The 27904-nt window shown below is 45.9% G+C and overlaps 3 protein-coding genes, 1 long non-coding RNA gene and 1 other non-coding gene across 6 annotated transcripts; 2 read left to right on the top strand and 3 right to left on the bottom strand.

Annotated features, from left to right (window-relative positions):
* Positions 1–12048: 12048 nt before the first annotated feature.
* On the bottom strand, positions 12049–16841 carry LOC146268324 (uncharacterized). The gene is made up of 3 exons (XR_014768775.1): positions 16604–16841; positions 12611–12711; positions 12049–12281 (listed from the first exon to the last, which is right to left on the bottom strand). It is a non-coding gene; the product is annotated as an uncharacterized LOC146268324 (long non-coding RNA).
* trnai-uau (transfer RNA isoleucine (anticodon UAU)) lies at positions 16132–16225 on the bottom strand. Its single transcript has 2 exons — positions 16188–16225; positions 16132–16167 (listed from the first exon to the last, which is right to left on the bottom strand). It is a non-coding gene; the product is annotated as a tRNA-Ile (tRNA).
* A 561-nt stretch (positions 16842–17402) lies between the features above and the next one.
* On the top strand, positions 17403–21227 carry haao (3-hydroxyanthranilate 3,4-dioxygenase). Of its 2 annotated transcripts, none has more exons than XM_084709811.1 (10): positions 17403–17563; positions 17776–17854; positions 18533–18616; positions 18809–18919; positions 19182–19267; positions 19412–19455; positions 19637–19782; positions 19965–20033; positions 20359–20389; positions 20631–21227. In XM_084709811.1, exons 1-9 carry the CDS (start codon positions 17475–17477, stop codon positions 20383–20385), a joined length of 735 nt encoding a protein of 244 aa, XP_084565937.1. In that variant the 5' UTR covers positions 17403–17474; the 3' UTR covers positions 20386–20389; positions 20631–21227. The 2 variants fall into 2 exon arrangements, with proteins under 2 accessions (XP_084565937.1, XP_084565936.1); XM_084709810.1 differs by having other exon boundaries at positions 20307–20389.
* Positions 21228–21596: 369 nt separating this feature from the next.
* LOC146268322 (transmembrane protein 229B-like) lies at positions 21597–23581 on the bottom strand. The gene is made up of 2 exons (XM_084710150.1): positions 23272–23581; positions 21597–22261 (listed from the first exon to the last, which is right to left on the bottom strand). The coding sequence occupies exons 1-2, from the start codon at positions 23348–23350 to the stop codon at positions 21765–21767; spliced, it is 576 nt and encodes a 191-aa protein (XP_084566276.1). The 5' UTR covers positions 23351–23581; the 3' UTR covers positions 21597–21764.
* A 1129-nt stretch (positions 23582–24710) lies between these two features.
* Positions 24711–27534, top strand: LOC146268321 (hydroxycarboxylic acid receptor 2-like). The gene is made up of 2 exons (XM_084709968.1): positions 24711–24850; positions 25744–27534. The coding sequence occupies exon 2, from the start codon at positions 25789–25791 to the stop codon at positions 26800–26802; it is 1014 nt and encodes a 337-aa protein (XP_084566094.1). The 5' UTR covers positions 24711–24850; positions 25744–25788; the 3' UTR covers positions 26803–27534.
* The last annotated feature ends 370 nt before the right edge of the window (positions 27535–27904 follow it).

The following is a 27904-nucleotide window of genomic DNA, read 5'->3' as shown; positions in this document are numbered from 1 at the left end:
TACATTAATCCACACACATCCACACACACACACACATACTGGGGCACACATACAATCTGCAGCATCCACAGAAACAGTCCTAATGACATAACACCATATCTGCCCTCCATGGAACAGTAGGGTTAGCGCCAACGTTTCCTAAGTCAAGGGAGCAGGACTCTAGACCCACAACCCATGAGTGCCCACACGCACGGATGCACACACACACACAACGCATATGCAGTTACACACACAATGACATCCTCTCACACACACATTGAGATGGGATGATGTAGAGATGGGGAAATGGAACAACAATTAGTTTGACGCTTTGGGAGAGCCCCGCCTTAACAGCTGAGGATATGGACTCATGGGCCAAGAATAGACAGAGGAGAGAAGACAGGCCGGGGACAGGAAAAGTGATGAGCAGAAGAGAGGAGGAAAAAACAAGAGGAAGGAGAGAGAACTGCACTGTCAGTGAGAAATGTCACTGTTCATCCAGAGAGAGGGACGGGTAGACAGAAAAATAAAGCGGGGGGAGAAAGAGAGGAATGGTCGTTGGAAATGGACACAGAAGTCAGAAGAGAGGTCACTACCAGTGGGATAGTCTGATTGGATGCCTCGACAGACTGCCCTGTGCTGATTGGAGGCAGCAGCCTGTTGGCGGGAGGGCCGACAAAGACACCCGTTTCCGTGGCAACGGCCATTGTTATGAGTACAGTTTGTCCTGTGATGTCATCGTGCCTCTCATGGCCGGGCCGCAAGCCACGCCAGCGGTTAGAGGGCTGCTCACTCCACACACACACACAGTACACACACACAGTACACACACAGTACACACACAGTACACACACACAGTACACACACCGTATACACAGAATATACACACAGAATATACACACACAAGCAGTATATACACATGCACTCCATTCTGTTATTTTGCACTTGTGATGCTTAAAGAAATGACGTCAACTCTAAACTCTAGTTGTCCACTTCAGAACTGCACCTAAGTGCCAGAGATCAGCTTCTAATGAGGGAAGCCATTTATGGCCTAGCACAGGGCCCAGTGTTACATTGCATGTCCATGTGGAGACATGCCGTCTGGGCAGGAGTAACTAAGACGCTCTCTCCAGATCTCTCTCTGGGCTCGGCTAGCGCTGACTGATCCCCCTCCCTCTGGGCTCGGCTAGCGCTGACTGATCCTGTCACCGTTGGCAAAGTGTGTCTCCACATGCAGTCACACGTCTCCGCACCCTGACTCCTGGTCCCATAGCCTGAGGTGGAACACTACCTGTCGGAGCCTCGCTCCCAACCTGGTGCCCCCAGGTACATTCAGGTGGGTGGTAGAAAAAAAATTGGGGTTGCCAAATTTGGTACATCCCTTAAGCTCTGCTCAAGGCAACAACACGAGCAAGATCTGACATGATCTGACAAGGAGTTGTTAAAACCTCAACCTAATTACATCAGGTTTGATCAGACTTCCCCTGACAACAGTTAACGCAGGCCGAGAAGACCATGTGGCAAAAGATACGAAAGTGCAACTCACATGAAATCTCTTTCTGTCTCAAGTTGTGTGTTTTTCTATGTGTCTGTGCATTTTTCCCCCCAAGTTTCCTCCCAACATGTCTGCTAGCTACAGTGAGGCAGGCCTCTGCACTGCAGCCTTGGGTGTGTACCCAGGTCTGTGTGTGTGTTGGCAAACTCTTATACTGTGTTACCCAGTGAACCCTTGTCCTTTCAGCAGCCATGATTGACAGCCCCTCCAAGGGCTACTGTTTTCTGGGTGACTGGCTACGTCTGAGGGGAGACAGCAAGTAACTCATGCCCCTACCTTGGTCTGACTGTGAATGAGTGTGTGTGTGCGTGTGTGTGTGTGTGTGCGAGAGTGAGTGCATGCGTGTGTGTGTGTCAGCAGGGTACCCCAGGCCCTCACTCTGCACCCCACAGGAGTGCCCCCCTCCCTCCTGCACCATCAATCTGCAGGTAGACAGGGGGAATTCTCACGTCATAACTCTAGGGTTCAACACCCCTGCTCCTCCTCCTCCTCAAATGAGGGGGCTCTGCCAGCAGGAGCGGGATGATCTGTTGGCACTTGTTGACCTTCTGAAGAGGCCTGGGATTGGATGATCTGCAGGCACATGACCTTCTGATGAGGCCTGGGATTGGATGATGCTGGGGTTGAAACCCACAGCCACAAGATGTGCTGTTTTCCACAGGGATTTCTCCAGGGATATGGCTGGGATAACTGCACATGTTAGGCAGCTATAGAAGTTAATCGAGTGTATGTGTGTGTGTGTGTGTATGTGTGTGTGTTGCTGCTTCACATCAGGGGCACTCCCCCTAACTGACTTAAGCAGTGTGTCTAACTGCCAGTACTAAGAGAGACATGACCAGACGTGTAGTTCACACACTTAGGCGGGCCTCACCAATAATAACACACCTCAAGACAATCAGCATAAATCATTGCAATCTCAGGAGATTCTTTGTAAAATCGAAAGAAAACAACATTTTGAAAGTTCATGTTTCGGGTTCTTTTGAATTGGCAGCCATACTGTGAATTTTGAAATTAATAATGGTTGAGAAAAAAAAAACTAGCTCATTAAACAAAACAACTCATAATTTGATTGAAAACGGACACTTTAGCTTTGAATTTAAAGCCAGCCATTTTGAAAACTTTAAAAGCAACATAGATAAGTCCAAACCAGCTTTGGAATCCAGCTTCCATCTGCTTCTCGTTGATATTATCACCTCATTATTTCCTCAAACAGGAGAAACACCCTAAACCACAGTGACGTATGTCAACAATGGACAGGGTTCATTTCAACACACACACATACACACACACACACCAAAACACACTCCAACATGCACACTCAGGAGGCTGAATGGACCACGAACTGTAATGGGCCCTGAAAACACTCAACAACTGTGAGGAAACAGAAAAGGGCCAGACGTCCAAGGTTACTTGAAATCACGTGTGCATTGTGACCAAAGCCGTGTTCGCTGTTTTTGTTATGATATCAAGTGGCGAGCTGAACAGTGAAATATTTGTCATCGGAGCGGAAAGCGGGCATTGCGCTGCGAGCTCCAGCTGGTCCAGTTTCCTCTCTCGTTCCCTTTCTGACCTTTCTTGCCACTGTGACTCTTTTATGCTATTGTCGATAGCGACAGACTGGAAACACAATGAGGTACAGCACAGGCACAGCCCAAACTTCCCCTGCTCCAGCAACGCACTGCGGGCATCATGGCGGGACACTGGGAGCTCCTGTACGTATTCAAACATCAGACGGAACATTAGGAATGGGCCCCTGTGAACGAGGACAATTCTTTCATTTCTGAAGGTGGAAAACGGAGAACCAGGGCATTTGTCATTCTATGCCTGTTGACCTATTGAACCCATACATACGTTGGGTCCAGCATATCAATTAGTCGTCATAGTACACCTGGAGAGCTGTAGGCTAGGGAGTAAAAAAGGGCGGGGTATTGAATCAATGAGTGCTGGGGCGTGGCATAAAAAGCCTCCCGAGCCACAATGCGTGTGCCCTAGGCTCCCTGGCCAGTCAGGCAGCCCTACACACAGCCAGCCAGCCAGTCAGCCGGCCAGTCGGCCTGCTCAGCTTTACAGCTGTAATTATCTCTTTCCCCCAGGGGGCTCTGGAGAAGGTACCAATTACAGCCGCCAACACCCACTGCTCCCAATTATCACATACATGCGTACAAGTAACACACACACATACACACACACAATGAAACCCACCTCACGCACCCCTCTCCATCCCCCCCTCTCATACATCTCCACAGCCCCCGCAGTATCTCCCCATCTCCCTCTGGGATCAGGTTACAGGCCCATCTGATAGCTGTAAACACTGTGGTCAGAACCAAGGCCAAGACTGCACTGGAGGGGGCTATGACATCAGCTCTCCCTGCCAGCCTCTAGCACACATGAACCCTGCTGGGTTCGGAACCCAAAATGGATTACAGGTTGTTATGTAATCCCTTTTTGCCCTAAATTGAATTTGTTCATATACATATGGCCTGTGTACGGTTATCATCCATTAGGTCATATATGCTCAGAGCGTGACATGTTACGTGCTTGCTGTTTTCCCTCTGTGCTGATTCGGTTACAGGACCAGTATTGATCCAAGACACATTATTACATGTTATCTCTGTGGAATCTACCGAAAACAACATGGCCGTATGGACACACACACGACCAGTATGTCAGAAGCCACAGTCTTATTTAAACCAACAACTACCATAACTAACAGGCCTTAGAGCCCCCTCCTGCTAAGTATGGGTTCCAGTCCCCAAAACTAGAAGAAGACTATAAATGTCATTTGTGGTGATGTATGGCTGTCAGGCTTACATGCTGACTGGATTTGTGTTTATGTTTGTTATCCTTTCATCTCTCCATTTTGACTTGTGTGTAAAAGGCTGTGATTTGACCGACCCTAATCAGAACCATCCCGTGTTCACTGACAGAGACAATGTCAGTCTAAATGAGTTGCTCTCCAGTGTGAATGGTGTTCAGAGAGAGAGCGATGACAGGGTTATAGAGCCCGGGCTGAATACGTCCCATAGACACACACACACACACACACACACACAGACGTAACTCCCCACACACACACACACACACACACACCTACCAGCCGCCGATGTGGGTGCAAATGGGAGGCCCATAAAGCCTGAAACCTAGTGAATAAAAGTTGATGGTCTGCAGAACAGGTACATGACTCCCAGCTGAGCCACCATGAAGCTGAGCGCTGCGCAGACAGCCGGGCTGCCGAGGCACACGCTGTCCTTCTGACACAGCCCTACATGAGCACTAAGAGGCCAGGCATTTCCTCGCAGGCATTTCTGTGGGCAGCTATGGCTCTTTCGTGGTTAGGGGCAGACGCAGACGCAGTCAGAAAGAGAACTGCTCTGGAAAGTTCAGGCCCTCATTAGTCCAGATGATTCAACTTTGTTCACAGGCTGCTGCCAAGACGTGTGAGTGTGTGTGTGTATTTGAGAGAGAGAGAGAGAGAAACTGTGTTTGATTACATTAAAGCGGACGTTATTCACAGGATGATGGTTTCCACCCCAAAGGGCACAATGACTACTAAAGGCAGACTGCAGTGCAGGTGTCCAATCATTGTCCCACAGGTGTGTAGACGTGGCTCAAATGTCACCTGGCCATAACAGACTACCATGATGCTTTGCAACCCCTTTTAAATTGTCTTAACATGTTGATACATAGAAAGGGAGAGGGAGAGAGAGAAAGAGGGGAGGGGAGGGGGGGGTGGGGGAAAATAGGGAGGGGAGAGAGGGGTAGAAAGAGAGAGATCCGGACAGTAAAAGGAAAAAACACAAGGGATTTTCCTTAAGTGTACAAGTATCTAACAAACCAACTGTTATTTGGCACACAACTATAATTAATGGAGCCTATTTCACCAAAAGCCCCTACTGTAGTTCCAGGGTTCTGAACACCTAAGGCCAACAGGGACCTGGGCGCCCCCCTGCCCCCTCCCTTCCCAGTACCCACGCCCCAGTACCATTAAGAAGCCAGCAGTAAGAGGAAACACCCACTTCCTCCACATTCCTGAAGGATTTTCCATACGGCGAATAGTAAACACACCGCCAAACAAAGACTAAGGGGAAAAAAAGAAAAGTCCATGTTATTTCCTCTGCGTAGTAAATCAAACTAGGCAAGCAGGAGGTGTGTGTGTGGGGTATTCTTTTGTGACCGGGAGTGGTATTTACCAGCAGGAGCAGTGGAGGGAACAAAGACCTAGATGAAGCCATGCCACCGCCTCACCCCGTCGCCCCGCCCCACCTGCCTGCACACACACACACACACACCCACACATACACACACACACACACACACACACACACTGGCAGGGCTGGCACAGTTGGGGGAGTAGGGCCTCCTTATCAGCTTTCAGCATGGGAAACTCTTGTGTTGTTCACTGACTCGTGTCAAAGCCCAGGCCTGGACTTGAGGAGAGATGTGCTGTAGTGTGGTGTGCTGAGATGGGGGATGGAGAAGAAGATAGAGAGAGAAGGCACATGGGAAAAAGGGAGATAAACTGTTGATAACTGATGGCAGATAGGGGGAGAACACAGACATACTCGACAAACTGCTCTAACGGTGAGGGGGGAGGGGAGGGGGGGTGAGGATGGGGTATCAAATGATGTGTTGAGACCAGTTCAGCATGGGAGTGGACAGCTACAGAACGTTACCACAGCTGCAATGAGACCTGAGGATGTTGGGAGATGGTATCTCCCCGATACCCTCCCAATAGCATGCTAACTTCATGCTAACTAAAGGCCCATACAACCTCATTTGAAACCTATAGGGCCTGTGAACACCAACCCAGAGATGCTCCCCCAAAAGAACGCTAAAAGCCGTCACGGCATCCAACCTCTCGTCAAAGTATCTGCAAGACTGATTGCTCAAACATATGAGAATCGGGTCTCATGCTAGAACCGAGACATAGCCTTTTTGTTAGCAAGTCATCTTCAGGGGCTCATTAAAGCCTTTTACATCTTCTGCCCTGATGTCGGGCTCTGACTGCTCAGTGAGCCTGTTTCAGCTTGCAGCGTGCAGCAGAGCAGTTGCGCTTTGTTTCGACACAGGAATGTACTATTGAGAAAACGCTCCACCGCAAACCCTCCCAGCCATTCCACCCGGTAATCAGATCCAGCCTGTCAACCCCCATCCCGTCTCCAATCTCTCTCTCTCTCTCTCTCTCTCTCTCTCTCTCTCTCTCTCTCTCTCTCTCTCTCTCTCTCTCTCTCTCTCTCTCTCTCTCTCTCTCTCTCTCTCTCTCTCTCTCTCTCTCTCTCTCTCTCTCTCTCTCTCACACACACACACACACACACACGTGCAGAGAGACGCACACACACACAGACATACACGCATACAAAACGTTGGTATGTATATCGAGTTCCCTGTGTTTTACGGCACTATCCTACAACCTACAAGTAACCTCACAAACATACAAGCTGGAACCCACACTCCTAAAAGATCACAGAGTTGCACTGGGATCAAGGTTTCAAGGTGAAGCTCCCCAGGCTTAGTGGGGCTGAGTGTGAGATTCTCCAGTGAAATGTCAATACAAGGTCCTCTACATGATGAATCCAGCATGCAGTATACTACACCTGCCTTTAAATCAAACAGCCACACAGAGCGAAGAGCCCCTTCAGGATGCCATATGCAATCATGTATGGCTTTCTCCGCGATCTCTGTGCAAGCAAATCTATCTTCTCATCTTACTGGCTATTATCACTCCTAATCCACCTCTCTTCATCTCTCTCTCTCGCAATCTCCTTCCCTGGCATTTGTCGCTCTCTTTCTCCACTTCTAGAAAGCAGGGAGAATGTATGGGAATTTTTCTGTAAGCTGTCTTTTCTCAGAAAACTGACTGCCAAGGTGTTTTGCTAGCTTCCAATAAACTCTTGGGTACCCACTCCCTTTTGAAAACCGCACATTTCGATTACACAAGAAAAGCCCCACGCAACACTGGGTAACCAAAAGGTGTTTTCAATGATTACACATATATACATGTGTCAAATCAGAAAACATCTGCCGCAAATCTTCCCAAAGAGCCCTGAAACATTCCTCCAATAAGAGTGACTCACGCACACAGTCCAGCAGATACACTGCACCATTGTCGGTGCCCAGTTCACTCTATTTGCAATGTGTTTTTTTAGCTGGCCGCAGCTGCGGAAATGAATATCGAATGTGGTTCGACTCTCATAAATCAAAACCGTTCAGCGTGTTCTGACTTTCTTTCCCCCGTTTTGGCCAAATTCACATTGGTAGTGTGCATTTCTGGGATCTGAGCAGCTTAACTCTTTCCTTTGACCTGCTCAAACAGGACAGTTCAGGGGTTGGCCTCTGATGTACAGAAACAGTCCCAGCTGAATGGATGTAGCCAGCAGGTACAACTTGTTGATTCAAGTAGCTCATTGAGAAATGGGTCAAAAAATATTTAAATCTCCAGACTCAGCCGAGCAGTCTCCCTAGCCAGACACTGGTGGTGGTGGTGGAGGGGTGTTGGGGGGTGGGGGGCAGTTGAAGGGGCATGTGGCAGAGGAATCTCCCGCCTGGGGAGCTCCAGTCGGACCCTCGCTCACTAGGATTAAGGGGGATCACACGCTGTCCAAACGTTGTTCTTATCAAGCGGCGGGGCCAAACCAACAGACGACCACTGGACCAGGGCTTAGAACAATGGACCTGGCCATGTGTTGGTTTAACAACACTGAGGGCCCACTCTGATGGCCAGGGGCAGAGCCAAAACTCATAGCCAGGGAGAGGGGGCCTAAGGTGGGGTAGGAGGAGAGCCATGACCTGGGGGGAGCAGGGGATGGACGGGTGGTGGATGTGTTGGGCATGACAGTGCAGGGTGGAGCAACTTGAGATGGGTCACGTTAGGCCATGTGTGTGTGTGTGTGTGTGTGTGTGTGTGTGTGTGTGTGTGTGTGTGACTGGATGGATGAGGGGTGGGGGACAATGGAATGTGAGGGAGGAAAAGGGACCAGGAGTTAAAGCTATTCCATTAAAGCCAGGGTAATCTCCACCATGAGTACACACACACACACACACACACACACATACACACAGGGCCAAGGGCAGCAGACTGGAGGTAAGCTGAGTACAGTGGAACAACTGTCCGACAGCAATGAACCACCTTGGACAGTCAGTTTCCACGGAAAAGCCAGACACAACTCACATTTCACCCTAGACCGGGAGACACCTGTTCTCTTCGTCTGAATCCATGTCAATAGTCATTACTGGCCACCAACAGCTTTGTGAATGTAGCCTTAAAGCGTTTGCAGTGCCCTTGCAGTGGGATGAGTGTGCTGTAGATTTATGGACAGTATGTAGACCATGCGGAGGCCTCGCGAGTGGAAGCACGTACCCTCTTGTGTCCGTGACATAACACGTCCCATGTAAATGAGTCGGACTGTAGAGACTGCAGAGAAAAGCATCCTCACACAAGCACACCCTCACACACAAATACCAACCGCCGAAAAAGAATGTTTCCATACACATGCTGTACAAACATGGACAAACACAAAGCACAACACATGACATATTACACGTGCACTTTACTTGTTGACACACACACGCATGCACACACTGGGCCCGGGCTGTTGCCAACTGCAGGCCAACAGTGGCTTATAAAGAAGAGCAGATTTACAGTTGATGCTCAGCCATAATTGGTGGTTATGCTGGGAGTGATAATGCAACAGTGTCAGCCACACATCCCTATGGTCTGTAATTAAAGTCTCGAGGGGCAGGGTGTGTATGTGTGTGCTTGCAACATGTGTGATTGTGCATGTACTGTATGTGTGTGTGTCGTGTTGGGAGATTTATTATGTGTGTGTGTGTGTGTCTTTACTGTCACGTGTATATGTGCAAGTATGTGTGTGCATTCTGTTTACGTGTGTGTGTGTGTGTGTGTGCGTGCACTGTGTGTGTGTGTGTGCTGTGTGTGTGTGTGTGTGTATAGCATGTGTAATGACAGAGTCTCTGTGAAGGCCCCCAGTCTACACTAGCTCCAGCTCCCTGAGGCCTAGAATGGCAGCAATAACAACTCCCCCAGCACTGGAAGGAGTGATGTCAGCCTCTCCCTTCTCTCCTCTCCTCACACTCCACTGCCCCCCACCCCCACCCCCCGCCCCCACCCCCTTTACACTGTTCAGATCAGACGTTGGCATGCTGACAGTGGGGTCCGGGGGTGGTGGGGGTGGGGTGGAGGTGGTCGGTGGAGGAAAGGACTACATACCTTAGCGGCTAGGGCTAAAAAACACAGCGCGCTTCCTCCACTTTGCTCTCTGGCTGTGGGAGCGAGCTGGGCCGGGGGAAGTGGGCCTGGCCCGCCTCAATGGGCCATTCATGTCAGGCGGCTGAGAAACATAAAACACTATTAATAAAGCAGCATGGGGCCTTGAGTGACACCTGGGCGACTGTGCCAATACACACTGTGGCCACGGCCGGCAACAAGCACTACCATAGTCGCCTCAGCCTACATGCAAGGTGTTATGAATAATACGCCAGAGAGGATGGGAGTGAAGAAAAAGAGAGATGAAAAGGGAAAAAACTGAGGATCGGGGAAGTGTGTTTGAGGTGGAGCTGGATGTGAAACGGAAACGAACGGGATGGCAAGGCAGCAAGGGCAACAACGGCAACGGCCAGGACACGCTACATGCTAATAACACGGAACACGGGCTATGGAATGGTTCCTGTTCCACAAAGCAGCAAGGCTGTAGCGCTCAGTGGTGGAGCACTGCCACGCAGCCAATGGAATAACACCATTATATCAAGCTCATTATATCACCCTCGAGCTGGCTGTTACCGAAGGCAGCCAATGGAAAAAGCGACTCTGTGTCTCAAGGCTGGCCAAGCCTGAGAGGAGGGAAAAGGTAAGGGCAGAGAGAAAAGAAGTAAGAGCAAGAGAAAGAGAGAGCACCAGAGAGAAATATGCTGATGAGAGAGAGACAGAAAGAGAGACAGGGAGAGAGAGAGAGAGAGAGAGAGAGAGAGAGAGAGAGAGAGAGAGAGAGAGAGAGAGAGAGAGGGGTGAGGAGTGAGTAATGAGTGTAAATGCTGAGAGAACAAGGCCGGGATGCTGTTGCGGATGGGAGGGAGGGGGGGAGGAGAAGCCGATGGGGGGTGTGCAGCACCTGTAGGTCCACTTGCCTGTGAGCAGCGGTCCCCCTCCTCAGACCCTGGCCCCCCTGGGTTTTCCCAGGCTGCCCTCTGAAAGGGGAGTCTGTTCTCCTCCCTGGCCTGCTGCAGTGCTGGGTTGGGCCAGGTCCTACCTCTGCCAGGATCTCCTGGCCCCATCTCTTTGAACTAGTAGACCGTGTCAGTAGCTCTCAACCCCAGGCCCCTAACCTCCGGCCCCTGCCCGCCCTGCCCATACGAGCCTGTGAGGAGCGATATTCTGGGCTGCCTGCCTCTGCCGTCCCAATAATCAATACTGATGGAGTGCTGCTCGGTGTGATCTCAGATGATATACACAGCCGAACACGTGCGTGAGAATAGATACAGTAGATTCTTGGCATCATTAGGGTATTCATAGAAACTTCAAATGGGACTTCATAGGACTCATAGGAGCTCAGGTCTATCTTGACTCAAACCCTGGTATTCACTCACACGCATATCAAATCCAGCTCTAGGAAATAGACTAAAACAGACACCCATCCTCAGCCAGACGCCTCACATGCACAGAAACAAGGCCCAGCTCAGCCTCCAATGAGCCTCTGTTATTCCTGTCAGCTATCAGGCCAGGCAGGAGCAACCAGAGGATGTGGTCTCCCAGGCCCCCAGGCCCAGACCCTTCGCTCCCAGACTCCTCACCCACAAGCCAACAAGCCTGGATTCATCCCTACCAGACTCCTCATTCTCAGGCCCCAACTCTTCACTCCCAGACTCTTCACTTCCAGACCCAGACTTCTCACTCCCAGGCTCCTCACTCCCAGGGCCCTTGGCCCACACTATCCCTGACCTAGCTAATAAATCACACAGTATTCCAAAAGTATTGATAAATAGTCTGGCTCCACTGCGGCAAAACCACTCATTTTCACAACTGTACAGCTACACAAACGACAACTAAAATGTTGGTATTTACATACTCGCACACATACACAAATGCACAGGTACACACACACATACACATCATATTATCTGAACTCTGACGTGCCATAAATCTGGTAAATCCAGAGTAATAGCAGACGTGAGAGAGAGAGAAAGAGAGAGAGAGAGAGAGAGAGAGAGAGAGAGAGAGAGTGTGTAAGAGAAAGAGGGATGTGTGTGATGGTGTGTCATGAGAGCTGGCAGAGAGGAGAAGTGGCGTTGGATGGAGGGATGTTTAAATAGGGTATAAGAGGAGCAGGGGTGAGTGTTAGCCAGTAGGCCTTACATGATCTGGAGCCCCTTCTTCCCTCTCCCCCTCCCTTAGCCTTCCCTGCTTCTCCCCCTCCCTCGCCCCTCACCCATCCCTCAACCCCTTCCTCTCTCTCGCTCTCATTTGCACCCTCCCTCTCCATCTCCACCTACCTCTCTCACCATCTCCCTCCTTCTCCACCCCCAAGCGTCCTGAGTTTACTTGGCTCTCTGTTTTAACACTGTGTTCAGGACAGTTCCTCTTGAGTGATCTGGAAGATTCCACAGCCTTCCTGCCGCTCCAGATGAGCACACGCAGAGGATCCTCCTATTTCCAGACCAAGGAGCCACACCATCGGGGAGTGCTCGCTAGCTCACTGCAGCTACGTGCTTCCTGGCTAATAGAATGTCCAGTCCACTAGGATTAGAGAAAGCCAACAAAAAGAGTGCTTGAGAATGTGTTTAGGGGTTAGGGTTCAGATGTCTCATGGCGATTCTGAAATACATCTACAAACATAGCATTTATGAAGATGATAATGAACTTGTACACAGTTATGATGTTTAAATAGTGAACAACACACCTGGGAATTCCAGAGAAGAAAACCAGTTGTTTTCACTAGAAACAGCCAGAGAACATCCTCATCCAGGACATAAACGCCATTTTACTACTTTCCAGCAACCCACTCAACCCTCCATGTCCTCAAATTACACCGGCAAAAAAAGAAATAAAAGAGTAACAATACCAACCTCTGACCTCAAGTCTGCTGTTCACCTGCCAAACATGATGACATCACTTCCCTTTGGCACCCTGACAGGCACTCCATCATCACCGGGCCTCAGGGTGAGAGCTGTGGAAAAAAAATCACAATAATGATAATAATTATACCTTCGAACATAATGAGTACAGCCTACAGGCCACTATATAACAGCTATTCCCTGTGAGCTGTCATTGGTCCCAGCCAAGCTAGCTAGCGCTCAAAGCTAACCAAAGACACGTGGGAATAATAGATCATGATACATAGCTCTGTTCTTAGTCACGAGGATAGGGTGAGATCTAAAGATCTTGGCAACCAGTTGCGAGAGGCCTTTCAAAACACTAAAACGCTCTGTAAGACAGATTTGTGACAGGACCTTTTGACAATTAGGCCGTTGCAGCCGTGTAGGCCTGTCCATTTATAGGGCTGTAAAGACTGGTAACAAACTTGTTTTTGAGAGGAACATATGTTTACTACATTCATTCAAAATATAATATTTGGATGTGATTATTTCAAGAATGAATGGTAAACAAAGAAATATTGCTCAATAGTTCATGACTCCAAATCCATAACTGCAAATGCAGTCCCAACACAAGCTCTGTGGGTCCCGGTCCCAACACAAGCTCTGTGGGTCCCGGTCCCAACACAAGCTCTGTGGGTCCCGGTCCCAACACAAGCTCCTCTCCTGCCTGGCCCCCAATGGTGGAACCAGCTCCCCCCTCCATCAGGGACACTGACTGTCTCCCCACCTTCAAGAAAAGGCTCAAGACACACTCGTTCCGGGAGTACAACGGCACTTAAGAATGCTTGCTTGATTGGACCTGATGTTAGTTTCCTCCAGGATCACAATGACTCTTATTGAGAGACTTGTTGCTTTTGTAGGTTAGTTATAACAAAGTTAACTCTTGTACTCGCTGTGAAATATTTTACTGTTGATTGATCTTCTACAGGTACAGTCTTGCACTTTTTGGGGTTCATGTTGTTTTAATTTGTAACTTGTATAACTGCATGCTCTTATGGGTCTTCCCTTTGGCACTTGTTTAGTTTTTCACAATGTAGGCTTCATGTTTTGGCTGCTTGCAGTGTTAGGGACTACCTCGTTGTTATGATCGTTGATCTATGCTCTTTTGTAAAGCTCTCTCTTGGAAGTCGCTTTGGATAAAAGCGATGTGAAGTGATGTAAATGTAAATGCTATGTTCCTTTTCACCCTACCACACAAACATGATCCAGACCATCCTACTATGGGGCACGGTTTCAGAATCTCAGTCGTGTGAGGGTTAAGCATGACTGAGTACGCTTTCAGAAACACTGATTATTTTCCCTCTGACTGACAGTTTGTTCACTCCAGGGCAGATGGACGAGGAGATAGAGGAAAACAGGCCCCACCACCATCTCTCCTCCCTTCCTCCCCCCCTCCCTCTTTTCTCAACCTATATGCTCTGTTTATTCTCGAGTCTCACACCACACTCTGCCTCTCATTCACCTCTCTAGACTTCTCCATGTCGAACTAAATGCGTCGGTGTACAGTAGGGTACCAGTTGTAAGACTCTTGACACAAGCAGTCAAGCCCTGTTTACTGAGGGACCAAGCCGATTTCAACATGCATGCGACTTCTATAGGTGGGTATGTCGGCCAAAAAGTTGCGCAACAAAGCCAACACCTGATCAAACAGCACAGCCTAAAGTAACAAGCATTGTTCCGACATGACAGCTGAGTGTCTTCTGGAAAGGAACCAGCAGACACAGAAAACAAACACTCATTCAGGATCCATTCGCCACAGAGAAGTCAGCTCTGCTGCAGTCAGACGCCACTGAGCCCGGCTCGGGACTCATTTGACACGAGTGTGGTGTGAGAAGGTGTAAGGAAAGAAAACAGGAGAGGGAACAAGGCATTCCTGTAAATGTTTGGACAGACAAGTGTGTTGTGGTGACAGTAGTGTTTCTGGCCTGGCTTCATCGGGGCCTGTCTATCAGACACGCAGGAATACAAAACACTCCTCTCCACAAGCACAGACAAGCTGATGACGAGAAACCCACAATGTGCCTGTGCGTGTGCGTGTCTGTTGGTGTGTGTGTTTGTGTATGTTTGTGTGTATGTTTCTGTGTGTTTATGTGTGTATAGACACACAATGAGGACCCATACACACTGGGTCCTCATTCATAGAGGACCTACATGGATAACAAGCACATACTTCACAACCGCACCACCCAAACTTGTTGGACTGGGGTTAGTGTCTCAAACCTGCCGACAAAGAAATCCCCATCGCTCTGTAGTCTGCAGGCAACACCTACTACTCAAACTTGATGTTACTAAGAAACCGTCATCAATCAACGCTGTAGGACTTATGACAGGTTGACACAGAAAGGCCTGAAACGCCAATAGGTAAATGCTGTTTGCCAGTGTCTTTAGAAAAGTGAGGCATTCGCCAAGAGAGTTTATGGGAGAGCGTTGAGAGTATTACTTGGGAGGTGGTTCTGTACTCTGCAGTGCTATAGATTCAGAACCTTCCTCTCGTGTGACCCTGGTTTCCACTGATCTCATGCTAATTGCATCTGGCGTCCAGTGTTCCAGCGAGGGATCTAAATCGAGGGGGTCAGATCCTCCTGCACACACTATGGTTTTTCAATCAGCTGTGTTCTTTCCCTTGTAACAGTCAATTATATGAATATTAGTCATTTAATTTGGGGTGATGTAGACCCTGTGGTGTGTGTATGTGTGCATTTGTGTGTATCGTTGGGGTGAACAGCTGTCTTCTCTCACTGTGGTTAGTCTTGCCATACTGGGGTTTTTTCTCACTTGTTGCTCATCTTCAGTGGCTTATTCCCACGTACACTACAAGCCTATTAGCAGATTACAGACATATATTGTTTATTGATGTATATAGTGAGTAAACATTTTCACAATTCAATTAATGTTCTTGGTTTTACATTGACATAATTCCCACTCAAACACTGATGCACACACACACACACACACAGAACACAATGTTGGAAGGGAGTTGTACATCAGTCAAACTGTGTTTATATTCAAAAAACTGTGGCAGCCAGTCATATATTTGAAGAAATTGAACTGTCATTGATTACATTACAGAGAAATTATATCATGGGCAAGAGTAACCTCTAGTGGTATGTGATTCAATATAATGGAGATTTGGTATTTGAGGATAGAGATATGCTGCCTCCTGTTGATAAAAAAGCAAACTACATTATAGTGGTGTCTTGTACGTAATAAAAGTGGGATGGAAATTCATTATATTGATTGAATTGATTATGGGATCTGTTGGAGCCAAGATGAATAAATTCGACACATAATTTAAAAAGCAATAGCACTCGTTCTTTAACATGGGTAAGTTAAGAAAGAAACATTAATAGTGCCATGTTTTTTGATAAACCGCAGGTTTAACTTCAGTAACATCTAAAGCTGGGGGTTGATGACTATTTAGCTTGTACGTTGTATAATGATTTTCATTTATTTTACAAGCAATGTACTGTCTATGGAAGTATCAAAAGAACTGCTCCAGGTGAGGCTCGAACTCACAACCTCGGCATTGCTCTGCAATGTACTGACATATAAGTACCGCGCGCTAACCGATTGCGCCACTGGAGCTCCAGTACTACGCATCACCAGGACGGTTTTTAAATATTGTAGTCACAAAGGAACTGCGTTTCAAACATTTTATGTTACTTTTTTCCTTCAATACTAATTATGTTGGCACATTTAGCCTCAACACATTCCGAACCATATGTGTATATATATTTAAAAAGCGTTCTAGGTTGTCATTTGGCCAGTTTTAGGGCAGGATTAGCTTCCTAAGTTTTCCACAAGCTAGCTAGCTAGCTATATTACGCTGGAAAAAGGCAGTGACTTTGAACCATTCTTTACATTTTCTCCACATTTAGTGAGTTTTATTTGCTTGCTCTGTTATGCTTGCAATTTGGTGGTGACTGAGGAAATAAGGTGATTGTGTGTTTCGGAATTGCTTACCATTGCTTTCCTCACGCTTTTTCCTGTCAATAATACTGCCAGACATTATAGGCTACACTTGATTTCCAGTTTTCTGTGTTTTCTTGCTTTACATTTCTTACTTTGGATAGAATGATAAGCCTTATGAGACCCTATTTACGCTAAACAACCAAGCATATCCTCATATTGTTTGTTCAACCCAAACTGAGAAATCAAATAAATATGTCCCAGTCACTCCAGGACCTGGCTGAAGGCAAGCAGTCCAGGGACCCTTTATTAGACTCATTCAGGAAATGACAGGAGATAGATGTGACAAGTGACATTTAGACTAATGTAAGAGAGCTTTAAGAGCTTTCCATCTGAGGGGGAAAATAAACAAGTGCTAACTTGTAACAATTAAATGTCTAGACAGAGCCCCCAGCAGGATCTTGACTTTGGGATAACAAATGAAAGGGGAAGTGATGGGCACATTGAACGAAGCAGGGGTGAGAGAATGCAGAATCAACCCCCTGGGGCTTGATTGCAGTGTTACTTCACGGGATAACAGTATCATTAACTTTGCCAATGTGAAATGGACAATTGGCACACATTTTATACACATTTTGTATGATATTACTGAATCATTTTAGTTGATTTTTCATTTTCACCATGCTCTGTGACTTTACCCTCACGGCTTTTTACATATTTGAGTGACTGGCCACAGATCTAGTTAAAGCTACTTATTGTCTAAATGTAAGCAACCTTTCACCTTCCCTCAAGGCTCCTCCCCTCTTATCACATTCACTTCTGCATTTTGGACTGTCAAACAATCAAAGTAAAACCTCTGAGACAGGAAACATCCTCGACTATCCAAAGCAGAGACTTCACTTCAGTTTCACTTCAGTTTCCAATAATGAGTGGGGACCCTCTTTTTGTTAACGTAAAGAGATGGATAGCTGAAAATGAGAATGCCTTTATTCCACCAGTGTGTAACAAACTCATGTGAGTAGTTGTGCGAGCTAGTTTCTCTTCATGAGTGTCATTACCAGTTTTTACTCACCCAGCTATGTTGTACTGCAAAAACTTTGTAATATGCTCTGGTTCTTTATGACCATTCAGCAGCAGTTGACAAAGCAATGTAGCATGATGTGCCAATCCAATCTCATCATAGAATAGGAGAACAATGCACATGAAGAGTTTTCTATTTCTCACAGGCATTTTCACCAGTTGAACATCATGTTTGTTGGTGGTCCCAATACTAGAAAGGACTACCACATCGAGGAAGGAGAGGAGGTGAGGAAAAAACCACAGTAGAAGATGTTTGTGTCTATCTGAAAATAAAAACTTCTTAACCCAGCCTAGCTATGTTAATCTCAGAGTATCAAGTGCATTTTAATGCAATTCAACACTGGCCACACCTTTCTTATCTTTAATGTTTGACCCTTTCAAATCAAAATCAGACTCTTCTCCTACCATCATGGGGGAAAATTACACAACACTGTTACAAAATCACCTCAAGGTCATCCCTATGTACTCTTGTTACAGTCTTTACTCAGTTGACTGTATGCAAAGATAAGAGGTCATCTGCCTGGTATCTCCCTCAGATCTTCAAGCTCTGAGCTCAAAACATTGCTAACTGTATCTCAACACAAATCATGATTGTATTATAACCTATTTTGACTATACTTTCATATTTTCATAATTTACATTATGTTGAAAAGTTATTATCTGTTGTTGAGATACGGTAGTATTGTGAACCTGTATTTTTTCCAGTTATAATACACAATCTGACCACTAGAGGTGAGCATAAGCATGTTAGTTGCGTGATGCTGTGGGCCACTAATTAACTGAGGGAACAACTGGAGCAGTGAATTTGTGAAATTGTACAGATTTACTGAGATGAATTTAGAAGATATGAAATGGCTGCTGATACTTCGTCATGTTTAATCATGTTTTCCTTTTCTTGTGAAGCTCTTTTTTCAGGTGAAAGGGGACATGTGTCTGAAGGTGGTAGAGAATGGCAAACACAAGGATATTCATATCCGTGAAGGAGAGGTGAGCAACCTTTTAAATGTACCCCAAACTACATCTGCTGTACCACTGAGAAAAACTACAAGGACTTTCTATTTTCCATCTACTTAATATAAATCAGACTTTACCAAGTGCAAACCTTGAAGCAACCTCTGTAAAGAGAGTACTGATGTTTAACATTTCAAATGTTGACATGGGTCTCCGTGTGGTGTTTAGATGTTTCTGTTGCCAGCCAGGATCCCCCATTCCCCCCAGAGACAGGCCAACACCGTGGGCTTAGTGGTTGAGAGAAGGAGGCTTCTGACGGAGACTGACTGCCTGAGGTACCTCCTTCCTCCAGAGCCAGCTTGATGTGACTCATTATACTTCTTCACTCACACATCCACTCATGGCCTCTTCCATTTTTTCCACATTTCTCTTGTCTTTCCTTCAAGGGAGATAAAGAGAGGGCAGAGGGGCGAGAGAGGACAGCATGAGAGAGTTTTAGTGAGAAATATGGGTAGAGCCTGATTGTGTCAGGTTCTGGAAAACACATCCACAAAGTGGAGGATGACCCTGGCATTTCCTGTGTGGTTGTGCTTTTAGGTACTATGTGGAGAACTCGACAGACATCTTATTTGAGCGGTGGTTCTACTGCGAAAACCTGGGGACCCAGCTGGTTCCTGTTATTAAAGAGTGAGACATGTTGTTTCTTTCTGCTTATACTGTAAATACAGTATTGTAAATACAGTATTGTATTTACAGTATCCATGAACATTGAGAGAGAGAGAGAAAGAGACTGAGAGAGAGAGAAATATTTTAACCTGAACTTTTTTTCAGGTTTATGTCTTCTGAGCAACACAGGACAGGAAAGCCAAATCCAGGTGAATCATTAATGTGTTCTGTGCTATAGCAATACAGTAGTTCTTATTGAAGTCATCCACACACCGCTGCACAGGACCACAAGCGTTCACAGGTTTGCCCTATTCACACATAAAGTGCTACTGAGGGCAACTTAATGTTAATACTGTCTACAAGTGTTAATGGCTGTCTATGTCTATATAGCTGAAGACATCAGACAGCCTCCTTTCCAGCTGAACACCATGAATGTGATGACCCCCTTCTGCTTCAAGGACTGGGTGGACAAACAGCGCCCCTCCCTGACCACGGGCCGTCCCATCGACATGTTCGGTGCCCAGTTTGAGACAGAGGTGGCCTAACATGATTGAACTTAACCAACTGTGTTAGATCATCCAATAATGATAGGGATGTATTAAATAAACAGAAAAAAGACAATACCATTTTTTATAATTACGACGATTATGATCATGACAAAGATGTTGACAGTGATATGACGAATGATGATGTCAGAGGTTGTGTCTGTCTGTGATAGACTATGCTATATGGTCCTGGCCAGACTGAGATGAGCAGAAGAGAGAGTGATGTGTGGTTATGGCAGCTGGTAGGTCTTCTGCTCCCCACTCCACTCTACCTCGCTATTTCCATCACCGTTATCTTCCACTCACTATACACTGACTGGCTGGTGCACTTTGTCTCTTTTTGATGATGTCTATCTTTGCTCCCTTGCTATGATCATTTGTACACACACACACACACACGCACACGCACTTTTATCTTCTGCCGTCTCTCTGTTCTCTTCCTCCTTTCCTTCTCCCCCCGCTCTCTTTCTTTCTCTCTCTCTCACTCTCCTTCTCTCTCTATCTTGCTCTCTCAGGAAGGCTCCTCTCATGTAACTATGGACGAACAGGAGTACCCTCTTTCTGCAGGAGACAGTCTGCTCATCCCAGGACTGAGCCAGTGAGTGTGAAAAGAAGGATGACCACACAAATAAAGAGAAAGAGATGGGAATAAAGCAGGGCATGGCGGTGCTCAGAGGGTACTCTAGTAAAGAATGTCACAAAAGGAATTTCAACTTAGCTGCAACATGGACACTAACACAACCTCAGTATAAATGTTGAAATGAGGTAAATCTTCAGTTTTAGATGATCTGAGATTCTAAAGAAATGCAATACTGCTGGTTTGTGCTTGCTTCCTGTAGGTATCAGTGGACGAGGGGGGAGGGGACGGTTTCTCTGTTGGTGATTCAGAACCCTGAAAGAAAACGACCATGACCACTGAAACCTGCACACTTACAATTAATTTAGGTACCAAGACGATAACCCTGAGAACGACTACTCACTGCATGATGGGAGAGTCAAATAAAAAGGGAATGTGTTTCCACATGACTACAATTATTGCAGAACACAAGCGTTTATAACAACGTACCTTACAAAATATAAAAACAAGTGTACATTATCCACATTTGATGCAGTGACTAAACTACATGTAAAGACAAAACTAATGTACGCTAAATTAATATAATTTCTATGTTACTGGAAATAATTACAAATAATATATACTGTTTATAAGTCATAATTAGATGTTTTGTATACTTTGCAGATATTGTACATACACAAGGGTGTTGGTGATGAAATTAGGAAGTTGGATTTCACACATTATACATCCTGTGCTTACATCCATGGCTATGGTTTTGTGTCATTAGTGTGTTTTTGTCACATTAATTTGATACCATTAGCCTCCCCCACCTAGGAACTCCTAGCCTATAAGATCAATAAAATACATGTATTTCATGATGTGACATCTCTTTGGTGGTTTTTAACCAACCTTTTGTGGCTTTATGACTGGTAGTGATTCCACAGTAGGCTACATGGATACCTTGGAACTCACGCTCTGGTAAAGTGTTGTTACACTTTGAGGGAATATACTGTAAGTGAGACATCGCTTCATGTTCCGACTAGTCTTCCTCAAGGTCTGGAAGTCATGACAACGAATATACTATTACACCCAGCCTATCTTGACAAATTGCAGGATACCATTCTTAGAAATCTTGAAGTTGGTCAATTTTGTGCCATTACAAATCGGTTTCAAAATTGCATACAGTCACACCAGCCAAGACTGCTGTATTTATCCATGTAAACAGAATGAAGAACACATTACAGATGTCTTATTTTTTGCCAAAACAGAGCCCTTTTATTTTCCCTTTTGTGAAAAATCTTAGTACTGTACACAGAGAACAAAAAAGGCCGCCATACTTGGACAGCAAAGCAATGTATATTAAGTGCAACAGAGTGCCACACTGTGAAAACCAGCAGGCAGTCTATAGAACACATGCTCAGCTCTCCATCCGTATCCTAAGAGTGTTCCTGATCACATGTTGCTCCGCTATGAGTGCCGCCCCGGCCCAGGGCAGGGCGTACTCCAGAGTCACCACCCCCGCCAGGTTATACCTGAACCCAGAGTAGTCCCAAGGACAAGCCCCCAGCAGCCCCAGCCCCACCCCCCAGCTAAACTCCCACAGGTAAATGAACAGGGTGTAGATGACCAGCCGAAGCAGCAGGGGGCGACGTCCTGCTAGCAGCCTATTGCGCAGGCGCTCCATGAGGAAGATGGCACAGGCGTACATGGGCAGTGCCCACAAGCTGGTGTGACCTGCCAGCCTCCTGTCCTGGGTGTCCCACCAGTCACAGAGGGCGGTGAAGGCCACCTCACACAGACAGCCGTGCAGGGCGTAGACGTAGAGGCGAGCCAGAGGGGACAGACAGCCATGACGGGGGGACCCCCCCCCGGGTGCCTCTGCTTGGGCCTCCTCATCCTCTCCAGCCTCATACACTGAAGACAGCAAGCAGACACGGTGTGTACAATCTGTAACCCTCGTGTAGTGCACTCGTGCACTACGTACAAGTAAAGTACACAGTCAAGTAGAAAAATTGTAATGCAGTTTGACAGTACAGAAGAGACCATGGAAGGCAGCTTCTCATTTGGAAACAGTGACACGCCAGCTCCCAAAATGAGTTAAAAAAAATGCATAGAATGTGACCATATTGTTGACATACAGATGCATTTTTGCACCCTCAGATGGATGATGTCTGAAGACGGATATAGATAGATTAATAGAACCTCTTTTCCTACTTTCTTTCCATGACATGCTTTAATGAATTATACAGTAGAGGAATAACTCAAGAGCTCTATGGACTGCAAGTCATGAAAGTAAACCCAATACAGCCAACATAACTTGAAGTAACAACTCACTTCTGGATTTACATTATAACATCCTGTCATTCAGTAATATAATGTCTTTCTCTGTATTTGCTAGCTGTACGTGATGCAAATGACAATTCCACACAATGTGAATGCTAATAAGTTAATCAGTCACAAATAACAGTGCAGTGTGCCTGAAGGAGAAAAGCAGAAGAGGTTTTGAAAACATACGTTACAACCTTTATGGTTCCTTCTATCTTTGTGACGTTTTGTTTAGACCTACTGTAGGCCCTCTGTGTCCTATCCATGCTACGATAGTCTAGTGGAGTGCTTCCGCTCAAGTGGATTAGTTTGCTCATAGCCTAAGCTTATCCAAGAAAAGGCTCAGAAAATCTTTCCAAATCCCATACGATTCCATTTTTGAGTTTACTTTTCATGAACCAACCATTATTTAAAATCCCTCCTGATTGAAAAATTACGCAGAAAATCAATTGTCCAGTTTGTTGTTCAAAAAAGGATTTGTTATTAAGATTAGCTATTGTTACTGCAATGTACAAGAATAACGATCGTCAAAGTTGAGCTTGGTGTCAGAGTAATGTCAAAGTTTGGGAAATACACACCTTTACGTACTGTAAACTCACCTAATGTTTTTGAGCTGATCAACCTCCTTGTTCTCGCCTCCATCCCTGAGCCACGTATGGATTCCCTGAGCCTTTGCATTTAATCCTTCTTCCCTGTGTGTGTGTGTGTGTGTGTGTGTGTATGTGCGTGTCTGTGTGTGTGTGTTTAGATCCTGAGCTAAACATTAAGCCAGTCCAGGTTATCAGCTGTAGAGAGCAATGTCTCGCCTGCTCAATGGGGTCTTGCTGGGGGGCGGACACTCTGAGTGGGAAATCCAGGAAGTTCACCTGTGTGTTTGTGTGTGTTTTCGTGTCACCACATGAACTCAACTTTGAAAAGGCACACTGTCAAGGGCCGTTCCTCTACTGTCATTTGAACGGGTCTCAGAGGAGTCTGGCTGTGGGTCTTATCAGAGGAGAGCAGGGGGGGAGGGAGGGAGGGCACATCACCCTCTGCTAAACTGATAAAGGACAAGCCCTGCTGCAGAGTCCCTTTACACACAGTGGACTTCACTTGCCTGTCCATAGAGCAGTTACTGTCTTGTAATGGATGGTTTAAGATCAAAATGGAGAGATATCCAAAGTGTAACAGGAGCAATTAAAAAAGATTGTCAAACCACAGAGATGTCCCGACAGCTTTAGCATGGGCGTTAAACCTGATTTGCACACGTACACAACTTACATTGATGTGAACATGCTAATAGTATACAGGGATTTGTGCAGTAAAGTATCCCTGTGTTGAGAAGCACATGTCACGACGGCACTATTGTTAGATAGATGTTTGTTTTATGTGCACTGTAATAAAAGCAGAGACCTCCAGGGATCAGAGTCCAGTTAGACACACACATACACACATGTACTCACGCACACTCACACAGCGGTAGTCAATGACCACACTTCCCTGTGCTATTTAAGTAAATGTGTGACTCTGCAAAAGCTTTAATTTCAGCGTTTGGAGAAAGTTTGGGGAGGTAAACGCTGCTTGTGATTAGGATACTAATTGCATGCATATGCATGTGTACTTTCAGTAAGACGTCTGGCAAATGACTCTAGCATGCATATGTTGTTAAAACTACTCTTTAATTTGAGATCTCTTGAACATCAAGCATATTGAGTGGAGGCCAACTGAATTGACATGACTCAGCAGTCAAACTTATGTTTTTCATCTTTTAAGACTCACCTTCCTATGTGAAATAACAGAGGAAGACATGATGTCTGAAACTTCACGGCTCAATGTTTCTATCTTAGTTTTTTTCACCTTGATTTTCCTCTTGCACAATTCCTCAATGACGTGCCTGCGGATGGTTTCCAATACAGATGAAGAAATAAGTGGTTTGGTTTGCCAAATCTTCCAGAATTGACTAACATGCTGCTTCCTTTGATGACGTCACTGTCACCCCGCTTGCCCTAAAAAGAAGCCAGGCTTTAAACTTACTGTTGTAAGACACTCCGCCCATAACCAAAAAGCCAGAAGAGAGTAGACACAAACTAGTAGACAGCATTGGCAAAGGTCTCTTGACATCTTGAGACACTTATTAGAAAAGGTCACCTTCATTAGAGCAATCATCACATTGAACTAAGCACATATGCAACTGAAATGGTGAGTAAAAATGTATATATATTTCCAGATTTATTAATGAGTCTGTTTTTATTTTACTTATAATTATTAATTGTTACTTGCATCAGGCCAGCTTTGAGTTTAATATGCAAGGGTAGAACCTGGGTGATATGTGTGACATCAAACTTGTGAATACAATTTAATTAGAGAGGTGTTACGGGGTGGTGGTGCACCCAAGTGCACAACACAGACACAAAAAAACGTAGGGATGGTCCAGAGGGGTTTAATGTTGGGGTAAGTGCAGAGAGGAATGATGGTGATGGAAAACAGACAGGACGGCGGGGTAGGCTGTGCGGGGTCTGGCTGGGAGGCAAGGTTGGTGATCCTGGAGGCACAGGCAAAAAGTCAGGACAAAAATGTCACACAAAAAATACTGGTCTTACTGGAACCGGGAGTATACTACCGAGGGTAGACAAATCTATTACCCGCCAATGAATGATGTGAAAACCAGGGTTGATAAACTGCAGGGCTGATGAGTTGATGGGAGACAGAGGCAGAGACAGACTGAGGCAGAGTGAGTGGGTAATTGGGACTGGAGCACCGTACTAGAGACCATGGCCACACCCACAAATGGGAAACACAAACAACAACCTGCCACTAGGTGGCAGAGGGCATGACAAGAGGTTAATCATATGTATGTGAAAATACAATTTCTCACATTACATGTAATCTCTACACATAAGCAGGCAGGTTTATATGTTTTCTCAGACTGAATTGCTGTAGCTCGTTTTAATGCAACCTTACTAATAGAGGAACTTCTAAAGAGTGTAACCTGGAATCATTTTGGAATTTAACACAAAAACTTAAAATAATTTAAAAACAGGCAAACCCTAACCCTATCCCTAACCCTTTGCATGTAATCTGTGACACTTAAGGCATCATAAAAAGGAGGAGGTTGACAGCACAAGAGACATCATACAATGGCTGCAATGGCTACAATGGCTGCTGTGACTGCAGTGATAAATAACTCTATAGGAGCAGACAACAGATCCTCAAACTGTATTACCCCCCAGAACTTGGTGGTGAAGGTTCTGCCTCCATTTCTGATCATAGAGATGCTAGTGGGCCTGCCTGGCAATCTGATAGCTTTGTGGATCTTCAGTTGCCGTCTGAAGGTCTGGAGGCCCAATACACTGTTCCTGTTCAACCTGGTCTTGGCAGACTTCCTGCTTCTCATCAGTGTGCCTTTCCGCATCGACAACCTTATCCGTGGGGAAAACTGGGTCTTTGGTGGCACCTGGTGTTGCATCAACCTCTTCATGCTAGCAGTCAACCGCTCAGGTAGCATCGCCTTCATGACGGCCGTAGCGATGGATCGCTACTTTAAGGTGGTTCACCCACACCACCGCATCAACCATATGACATCCACTCAGGCAAAGTGGGTGGCGGTGGGGATCTGGATGGTTGTGATCTCCCTCAGAATCCCACTGCTGGCCACTAACCTACTTCAGGAGCACAAAGACAAGTTCCTGTGTCGGAGCTTCAACCACTACGATGTCCTTCCTCCAGCAATCATGCTGCACTACACGGTGTTCATCGGGGAGTTCTTCTTCCCCTTGCTGCTCCTGCTTTTCTGCTCAGCCAGGATTTCCTGCATCCTCCGCCAACGCCAGCTGGACCGGGAGAAGAAGGTGCGGAGGGCCGTGCGTGTGGTGCTCGTGATAGTACTCGTATTTGTCATCTGCTTCATGCCGGGAATCGCCACAGGATTGGCGGTCATAGCTTTAGTCGGTGCTGACTGTGCAGCCAACCATTTGGCTGCTCAGCTTTTTAGCCTGTCTATTGGGTTCACCTACATGAACAGTGCCCTGGACCCTATCATTTACTGCTTCTCAAGCTCCATGTTCCGTAACAGCCTGAAGAGCTCTATCAACCGACTGGGTCTGGTGGATATGAGGCTGAGCCGAAAAGGCAGCATGACCAGCGATGGGTGAGGGGAATGTAGGAGCAGAGACAACAGAGAGGGAATCCATCTGGTTGGGACTCTCTAGGAGACATACTCCATAGCTGTATATACAGAACCGTCACATGGGTTGTGCCAACTGTCCGACCGCACAGGGTGTTTGTGAGCACACGTTTTTTATTCTATTTTCAATAATTTTTTTTATTCCTGTTTTTGACTTGACGTGCTCTAAAATGAAATTAACGTTTGTCAAAAAATCTTGTAGATTTTTTCATTCAGGATTTACGTTATGCCACAGGGCGTTAGTGCACGCCCTGTGAGAGTGCGAGGAAGAAGGAGTAGATGGTCACGGTGTATGTCAATAAGCAGGGCCTCGCACCCCCCCTGCGACGGCTCTGTGTATGTGTGGTTTGAGCTATGACAAATGCGTTTTTTTTTTTTTGCTTGGTCAAGTTATGTGTCGCTGCAGCTGTGTTGTGAAGCCTTTTGTTGTTTTGTGGAATACCACATTGTTGTGAAATACCAGAGAATCCTGTTATCAAAAGCTTTTATTTCATTGGAATGAATCCACATTCCTTTCAGAAATAAGATATTGAAAAGTGCCTTTTTTCACAATGTTTTATACTTTGATTGATATTATGATCATATTACTTTTTATTTTATGGATAAAGAAATATCTGTAATAGTTTAAGTGCTTTGAGATAGTGTTTTTAAAATACATGCCAATGTGAATGTATACATGAATAAAACACACCATACTGTGCCTTGCAAGTTTCCATTTTATAATCATCTTCATGGCTCAAAACCATGATGACGTAACTCTCACCCCGCCTGCCCTAAAAATAAGAAGCCATGCTTTAAACTTACTGTTGTAAGACACTCTTCCCATAGCCAACATTGAAGCCTGAAGAGAGTAGACACAAACTAGTACACAGCATTAGCAGTCTCTTGACATCTTGAGACACTTATTAGAAAGGTCACCTTCATTAGAGCAATCTTCACATTGAACTAAGCACATCAACTCAAGTGGTGAGTCAAATATATATTTCCAGATTAATTAAATGAGCCTGTTTAGATTTTTTGGGAACACTTTATGATCTGTTGTCAACCAGTAGCTATGTGGAAGTAATAGG

This window comes from Hypomesus nipponensis, chromosome 11 (genome assembly GCF_054491055.1).
Source record: "Hypomesus nipponensis isolate SF chromosome 11, ASM5449105v1, whole genome shotgun sequence".
In the NCBI taxonomy this organism is placed as follows: domain Eukaryota; kingdom Metazoa; phylum Chordata; class Actinopteri; order Osmeriformes; family Osmeridae; genus Hypomesus; species Hypomesus nipponensis.
Note: the sequence above shows the minus strand (reverse complement) of the source record. Positions and strands in the feature narration are given on the sequence as shown.

Excerpts from the sequence above, each read along its gene's own strand:
- haao (XM_084709810.1), top strand. The coding sequence starts at position 17,475 with ATGAGTGGGGACCCTCTTTTTGTTAACGTAAAGAGATGGATAGCTGAA. Across the intron at positions 18,920-19,181 it reads AGACTGACTGCCTGAGGTAC|TATGTGGAGAACTCGACAGA; the intron begins CTCCTTCCTCCA and ends GCTTTTAGGTAC. Across the intron at positions 20,390-20,630 it reads CTCATCCCAGGACTGAGCCA|GTATCAGTGGACGAGGGGGG; the intron begins GTGAGTGTGAAA and ends TGCTTCCTGTAG.
- LOC146268322 (XM_084710150.1), bottom strand. The coding sequence starts at position 23,350 with ATGCAAAGGCTCAGGGAATCCATACGTGGCTCAGGGATGGAGGCGAGA. Across the intron at positions 22,262-23,271 it reads GATCAGCTCAAAAACATTAG|TGTATGAGGCTGGAGAGGAT; the intron begins GTGAGTTTACAG and ends TGCTGTCTTCAG.
- LOC146268321 (XM_084709968.1), top strand. The coding sequence starts at position 25,789 with ATGGCTGCAATGGCTACAATGGCTGCTGTGACTGCAGTGATAAATAAC.